Genomic DNA, 8,849 nt, shown 5'->3' on the forward strand with positions numbered 1-8,849 from the left:
AGGAAGAGACATGTTTCGCAAAGCGAAGTTTGAGTTTGGTCTTATAGTCTCGCCCACACTATTGTAGCCCACATCTCTTACATGATATGACATAGACTACATTAGGTGTGCTACATTGGGAGTCGGTCTTAACGTTGTATGAAGAGCCAGTGGATTGACTCTTCACCTTAAAGGCAGTGGACACTATTGGTATTTACTACAAAATAATTATCAGCATAAAACCTCTATTGGTAACGAGTAATGGGGAGAGGTTGATAGTATAAAACATTGTGAGAAACGGCTCGCTCTGAAGTGACGTAGTTTTCAAGAAAGAAGTAATTTTCCACAAATTTGATTTCGAGACCTAAAGTTTAGAATTTGAGGTCACGAAAAATCAAGCATCTGAAAGCACACAACTTCGTGTGACAAGGGTGTTTTTTCTCGCAACTCCGACGACCAATTGAGCTCAAATTTTCACAGGTTTGTTATTTTATGCATATGTTGAGATACACCAAGTAAGAAGACTGGTCTTTGTCAACTACCAATAGTGTCCACTGTCTTTAAGTGATGGCTTAATGTACGACACATTCTACATTTCAAACGGGTACATTTTGTGACAGCCCAGTAAATCTGTTGAGGGTTCTGTTCGGACTGTACCTGGGGACGTTTGGCCCTGACTGGGACACCAAGGTTCTTAGGGCGGCGGATTGCAAACCATGGGAACCTCATGGATTGCTGAGTGTTACCAGTTGGAAGAGTGAAGGATGGTCATAATTATACTATTGAGGATTGAGGAAGGTTTATACATCTTTATACGATGTATAATGTTTGAAAAATTGGTGAGTAAAATAATTGAGCCCCTGCGGCCAAGGTGGCCTCCACAATATTAGGAAAATTGGACACGATTAGTTCTGGGTGAGTTTTCCAGCGTGTTTTTTTTTCTTTTTTTGGGGGGGGGGGGGGGGGGGAGGGGCTATATTTTAAAAAGAAAAACCCCGCATTAAGTGAAAAGAATATTGAAAATTCATAAAGAAAACAAATTCCATTTCTATCCGACTAAATGGATAAATTCAGAGAGATTTTAAAATTCTGTAAGTCTAGATACTAATTACCTTTTCAAAAGGAAAAAACAGCACATGAGACATGCGTTTAGCAAATAGCATAATGTATAATGTGGCTGCTGTATGCGCCGATAGCACATTGTAAACCCTTGTAAGGTGCTAAATAATTGGGTTTTAGAATTCAATACTGCAATAACATATCTTTCTGAAAGTTTGTATATTATACACAGCGCCTTGAGTACCTTGTTTGGTAGACACGTGCGCTATATAAGACTTAGATATTATTAACGTATAAAGTGTTTTAATCTTTCAATGCGTAAGGTGATTATTCCTTACCAATATTACTTTTCTTTATCCCGATGCAAATTTAACATCTATGATATATCGGTCCGTTGCGGTACCCGCTGCAAAAACAAAGGATTCGAACTGCCTCTAGCTACCGGGCAACCTCGGTAGTCTAGTTGGTAAGACACTGCTCTAGAATTGCACGCAAGGGCCGTGGGTTCGAATCCCACCCGAGTAATATGCCTGTGATATTTTTTTTTCACAGGACTCGGGAAAGTACTGAGTATACAGTGCTAACATACATCGGTGTATGGGTACAAACCAAAATTAATATTCTTTATCCCCGATGCGAATTTAAGATCTATTTTACGATTATTACTGTTTCATTAAAAAACTAAATTAGGGATATCGCCCCTCCTATAACTATATGCAACTCAATCTATTTTAGGGAGGTTCGCCCGGAATTTAGACAACTGAAAAGAAAAGAGGCATAAATCTGTTCACATAAGACAAACCATATGTATAATAGTTAACATGGAAAGTTAACAACATCAGGGCCCAACTCTATAAAGCTGCTAAACACAAAAAATTGCTTAGCATAAAATTTGATAAAAACAGGATTATCAACAAATTTCCATTTGTTGCTTATTACTGGTATTCACTATTCAGCTGTTGTTTGCTTATCCTGAAACTCACGTGGAGTTTTTTTTTGTAATCCTGTTTTGATCAAGGCAAACATTTCATGCTAAGCAAATTTTGTGCTTGGCAGCTCTATGAAAATGGGTTCTGTTCTGATGACCAACTGCCGCATAATAATAAGCGACCGTATTCAATAAAAAAACTCATAATTAATTCATCTTGATTCATGATCCTATAGCCAGTTGGGGCAGGGGTTGAAATCGATTGTACTTATAGTCAACATTAATGTGTACATAACCTACAGCAAACTCTGCAAATCTAATCGAGACGGTACGTGTAAAATAAAGCCCGCGGTTCATACTTCCTGCGAATGTTTCGCAGAGCACAGCTCAACTGAATTTCATAAAACATGTACGCAGCCGCTTTGTGCTTAGCAGAATTTCTGTTTCATAAAGCTGTGTACCGTAAGCAAGCGTAAATGCAGGCAATGTGAACGTGCATGCGCGTTGAGAAATGTTATGCTTACTTGAGAGGTAAGGGTGAAATATGCTTATGCAACATAAAGCTGTTTACCGGTAAGAAAATTTGTGAGATAACTGTGGCAGAAAAAAAATCACTAACACGCATAATTTTTCTGCTACAGTAAAAAACACAAAAAATAGCTTCCCGGTACGCACATTTTTCTGCTACAGTAAGCCCAAAAATTGAACCCATCTTAAGTTAGAACGGGTTACTCGTCCTTTCTCGAGATAACATTAATCATAGCGTTTCGTGAAATTGGCTGCAGGTCCCACATGATCCCGGAATCCGGGTCATTTTGTGACCCGGGAATTTTTAGAGTGTAGTACTAGACTCAAGTTCCTGTATTTCTGGGCCCAATTTCATAGAGCTGCTTAAGCACAAAGTTGTGCTTAAGCAAAACAAAACATTGCTTCAAAATCAGATAACTGGCCAAGACTCCACACTCAATTGTTATGCTAAGCAAACAACCGCTAACCAGTCACAAGCAATGTATATGGCATGCAATTTTGGCCACTAACATGTGTAAAATAAGCGAGCTATGTTCGTGGTTAAGCATTTTTTTTTTGCTTCAGCTCTTATGAAATTGGCCCTAGTTCATTCCATTTCCCTTTGTGTTTCTTTAGTAATGTGAATTCTGTTATTGTTTGTTTTATAGGCGAGGTTGCAATCTGTGTCATTTATATAATTTATATTTTGATATTAATTAGGTGTGTCTTTAATTTGTTTACCTGTCATATCTTTTTTTAAACTATTGTAATAATGTGACCTTCGGATTTCGAAATTTGTAAATGTTTATAAAATTCACATATAAATTCAGAGTGCGAGTCCCAGTCCATGCAGGTCATTTCACTATAAGGTGTCCCCTGGGTAGGCTACTTTACCATTAGTGATTGATCTGTCCGGTTAATATGGCCCCTGTACACAAAAAACATGAAATCACTCGTGGAATGGAGCAGGGGTTAAGCGAGTGATTCACAAACACATTGTTTACAGGCAGGTTACAAACTGTGCAGAATGATTTCTAACTACTAATGTGATGAGATGTATAACCTTCTGATGTTGAGAGGGGAGGCAAGCATCTTTTATTATTAGATACTTAAGACACCTGTTGAATTGCCAAAAAAAAATATGGACGATTTCTGCTAAAACAGAAAATAGCGTTTGAGTGCAATCTCCTTTTTATAATTATATCACTCTATTTTTATCGTTGGCAGGGGTCTACTTTTATGCATCTCATTAAGATGGAAGTTTTTGTAATTTCGTATAACCTTGGCAGCCCCTGTCTAACTTGTAGGCCTAGTCATTGTGTTTAATGTTTAAAGGTTTAAAATAAATAAAGAAATGAAATAAAATAAACTATTTACGGAATTGGAGAAAGCGCAAGAGATGCCCAATTACTAAAGTTATTTTCTCATGAAGACGGGCAGATTATCCTATTTATCCTATCGGATCTTTTTAGAGCCAAAGGAGATTATTCAATGATTATACCCGCATTTTTACTATTATTCTTGTTATTCACACAATGCAAAACTTCAAACTTCAGTTTCAAATCAAACTTCATCAATGACTACATTGCGTATAGAAGATATATCAGTCCCTTTCCTTAATTTATTGCCAAACTGTACCAGTCTCCAAGAACTGCTTTCAAAATCTCGTCAGAGATAAACTAATTGCATTGTGGATTTTTATGGGCCAGGTAAACTGTGTGCAAGTGTGCTCTTCCAAATTCTCAATAGAGGAAGTTTGACTTTAAAAATCGTGCTTTCATTTGATTTTAGTGGACCAAAAATCACAAGAAAAGCACGATCTGAATTATCGCGGATGGAGAAGCAATCTGCAAATGAATCTTAGATAAATTAATTAAATAATGTGTGCTTTTAGGTGCCTGAAGGCCTCAGACCTATAAGATCGTTTTTATATTCAAATATTTAAGTGAGAAATGACCTCTTTCTCAAAAACTACGTTACTTCGGAGGGAGCTGTTTCTCTTCGTGTTATATAATCAACAGCTCTCCTTTGCTCGTTACAATGAGTACAACCAAAGGTGTCCAGGGGTCGATTTCACAAAGAGTTGGGACTAGTCCTAGGAGATATACAAATTGCATGGCTAGTCCTAAGTGAGGACGGGTAACTAGTCCTAACTCTTTGTGAAATCCGACCCGGGGGTCAATTTCACAAAGAGTTGAGACTAGTCCTAACTTAGGACCAGTCCTAACTTAGGACTAGACCTAACTTGGGACTAGTCCTAAGAGATATCAAAAATGTACAGATAGTCCTAAGTTAGGACTAGTTAGTGAGATAAGACTAGTCCTAACTCTTTGTGAAATCCACCCCAGTGCCTTTAAGCTATAGAGCAATGCACAAACTCGTGTACTTTTCGAGAACATGTAACATTAATATTGTTATGTGAACTAACGTCATTATGTAACAATTTTCTTTGCAACTACATAGATAATGGTATATATAAAAACATCCAAATCTACAAGTAGACAACAAAAAAACGATAATTATAACTTGGAGAATATCTAGTAAAAATGTAGAAGAAAAAGACAAAGAAGATGACGCTCATTGCACATTATGTTTGATTTATCTGCCTCAAATTGGTTAAAAGTATATAAAATCAAACTTTACAAGACAGATAGATTAATAGATAGATAGATACGTTTATTCAATATTGGTTAAAAGATTAAAAGGTGAGACTTAAAACAAAATGCAACATCTAGGTCCGGGGAGAAGTACAGCTTTTGTTCCCCAGCCTATGAACAGACAGACAAAAAAAAACACCAGACAGACATTAAAAATACAGGACAAAAACTAACACTCAGGTGTAATAATACATAAAGCTAGAGACTCAATCTTGCTAGAGACTGAGACTTGGTGCAATTCTGCATTTCGAAAATGTCATACTAAGAATAAAAATGAATTCTTCAAGCAAGGTATACGAATTCTACTCTATGACAAATCAGCTAAGTCTAAGATGATTGACAGTTGCAAGACAATAATAATGAACGAAAAATACCCTTGTAGCACAATTCTGCATGTGCTTGGAATAAAAAGCTTCAGATCTGCTTGAAGTTTTTTTTCAGATTTAAATATAGTCAGAAATGACCTCTAAAAAAAACTATACGTCACTTCAGAGGGAGTCGTTTCCCACTTGTATACTGTCAACACAGATCCCCAATCTAAGTTACTTTTTATGCTAAAACAATTATTTTGTGTTAATTAACAAAGTGCCCATTGACTTTAAACCAGGTTCGTAATTAAATAAAGTGTGAATTGCGAAAATGACTATTCGCAACGCAATCTGGCACTGGCACTGTTGCGTTTTTGGTATCGCTGTTGAGGAAATAGTCTCGAGACCTCAAGTTTAGAATTTGAGGTCTCGAAATCAAGCATCTAAAAACACACAACTTCGTGTGACAAGAGTGTCTTTTTGTTTCATTATCTCGCAACTTCGACGACCAAATGTGCTCAAATTTTCACAGGTTTGCTATTGTATGCATATGTTGACACACAACAAGTGAGAAGACTGGTCTTTGACAGTTACCAATAGTGTCCAGTGTCTCTAAATGGATTTCATTTTTACTATAACTACGGATCTTATTATACCATTGAGTTTTTGGTATCGATGCTAAGGAAGTAGTTTTCAAACCAACGACCTTTCCCATTCTAGAGTAGTGTCTTGCTATCTAGACCAACGAGATTGCTCGGCAGGGCAGTTCAAATCATAAATTTCCATATAATTACTATTTGATATGGAACTTACCTCTAAGTTTTTGGTATCGGTGTTGAGGAAATAGTCCCTGCGGTTATGACATGGTGAGTACATGTAGGCCCTACAGGTAGCATGGGTTGATGTTGGTAGCCACAGCAAAGGACAGATAGCTGGAATGCTCATTCTTATTCAATATATTTCATTTTTACTACAATAACTACGGATCTTACCTTCGAGTTTATGGTATCGATGTTTAGGAAATATAGTCCCTGTGGTTCCAGTGATAGGGTCATTTTACAGGTACCATGGGTTGATGATTGGTAGCCACAGCAAATTTAAGGACACCGTGCAAAACAGATAGATGTAGTGCTTACTGTTCTTATTAAATGGATTTCACTGTTATTACAATAACTACGGATCTTACCTTTGAGTTTTTGGTATCGATGTTGAGGAAATAGTCCGGCAGTACATCAGGATCGCTGTTGACGTGCATCAAGGCCATCTCAGCCGCTTTCAGAATAGCTGTACCATCCCAGTCGGAGCCGGAACCCCCCAGGCTGAACAGACCCCCCAGGGTGATGTTGGTGAGAGACGGGGTCCCTGTGGTGGTGAGAGTGAGTAAGGTCAACGTGGTGAGGTAAAACCACACGGGTCTAAACGGTAACTCCATGGCTGTAGTGATAGGGTCCGTGTGTTGCAGCGCTCACATGCCAACTGCGTGTGCGGTGTCGATGTGGCTAATAAAAAAAGTAGAAACACAAATTCGATTCGGGGACCTATATTACAAAAAGAGTACAATATGGTCCGCGGTTCGGGAAAGGTACACAGTTGGATAAACGTGCACAAAACCAATGGGCTGTTAAAATAAGTACAAACGAAAGATAGGATGTCCATACACGGTTGCAGGCTTATTTGTAAGCGTCCGTTTGTTGCGGTCTTCACATGCCAAATGCGTGCGTTTTGTCAATTTTGCCAAGATGGACTCTATACGATCTGTATACATGTGTCTGATGGATACATTGCAATCACACTCCAGCATTGGACATTAAGTTGCAGGCGCGTCGTGGTTCCCAGATACCCGAAATAGTATACAAACCTTTTCTTATATACATGCTTCGGGCAATAGGCCTATAGGGTGTCGAGTGGTCACGTGTAACTGATCATCAAACACATAGCGTCCAATCGTCGCGGCCGTAAATTGTGTACATTGCGACAAGTTGATCACATGCGCATTATGTTGGCAAGAGTTTTACTGATTTTATAATCGGCATCTACTAACACGCATGCAGAGACTCTATACAGTCCAGTATGTAAAAACCCATGGAACATTATAACAATTTAGTGGGTAAGACACTACTCTAGAACTACAAAAAGGTCGTGGGTTCGAATCCCTACCGACTAAAATGCCTGTGAGGTTTGTTCACAGAACTCGGGGAAAGTACAAAGTATAAGCCTACTATCACATAAGTGTATATTGGGTAAAAAAACAAAATGAATACAACCAAAAACCTGTTCATACTTCCTTCGATGTCGATTGCGATGCAAATTTTGCCGTCACACACAGTGCTGTTTTCGACGCGATTAATCCGCAGAAATTGGGCACAGCTTAAAGACCCCGGAGACTATTAGTAATTGTCAAAGACCAGTCTTCTCACTTGGTGTATCTCAACATATTCGTAAAATAGGAAGCCTGTAAAATTTGAGCTCAATTGGTCGTCGAAGTTGCGAGATTAATGAAAGAAAAAGCGCCTGGTCACACAAAGTTGTGTGCTTTCAGATGGTTGGTTTCGAGACCTCAAATTCTAAATCTGAGGTCTCGGAAAATTACTTCTTTCTCGACAACTATGTCACTAAGAGCGAGCCGTTTCTCACAATGTTTTATACTATCAACCTCTCCCCATTACTCGTTACGAAGTAAGGTTTTATGATAATAATTATTTTGAGCAAATACCAATAGTGTCCACTGCCTTTTAACTGCTGCCTCAAAGTTCACTTCGTATTCGCAGTGAAGCATGAGCCGGGCTTGACCCTTTTTGATTGGATTATTTCGCTCAACCGAAAGAACCGAAAATGCACTCACAGATAATATTGCACTCACTGGATCATGGCATTAAACACTTACTTCGTTAGAAGAACAGTAGCGTTGAAAGCTATTCAAGCATTTTGAGAAATTTCAATATTATCCGGAATTTGAATTTGAGAAAGGTTTCTGTCATAAACGTTTACCTATTGTGTAGGCCTAGTACAATTATTATGAATCATTATTCTTGCATGGACTTATTTAGATTATAACCGATCCGGGTTTTCGGCGATACATCAAAACGCTACCCGATTTGAATTTAAATGTTCACAGGTTATATTGTATACATGCAAATTGGTTTGCGGTCATAACACCAAGTGTGCTTTCTACTTAAATATCTCTTTTGAGTCAACTTGTTTTGCTTTAGAGACACTGGACACTATACTGTTAATTGTCAAAGACCAGTCTTCTCACTATCTCAACATATGCATAAAATAACAAACCTGAGAAAATTTGAACTCAGTATTGGTCATTGAAGTTGGGAGATCACTCTTGTCACACGCAGTTGTGTGCTTTGAGATACTTGATTTCGAGACCTCAAAATCTAATTCCGAGGTCTCGAAATCAAA

General features: G+C 38.1%; 1 protein-coding gene across 1 annotated transcript in view; it reads right to left on the reverse strand.

Annotated features, from left to right (window-relative positions):
- LOC117301711 (gamma-aminobutyric acid type B receptor subunit 1-like) overlaps positions 1 to 6,870 on the reverse strand; it is a 32,398-nt gene extending 25,528 nt beyond the window's left edge. The window contains exon 1 of the mRNA XM_033785735.1: positions 6,625 to 6,870. Coding sequence (XP_033641626.1) covers positions 6,625 to 6,870 — 246 coding nt within the window. The remainder of the gene's footprint in view (positions 1 to 6,624) is intronic.
- Positions 6,871 to 8,849: the final 1,979 nt, after the last annotated feature.

The sequence above is a fragment of the Asterias rubens genome, chromosome 17 (assembly GCF_902459465.1).
Source record: "Asterias rubens chromosome 17, eAstRub1.3, whole genome shotgun sequence".
NCBI classification, from domain to species: domain Eukaryota; kingdom Metazoa; phylum Echinodermata; class Asteroidea; order Forcipulatida; family Asteriidae; genus Asterias; species Asterias rubens.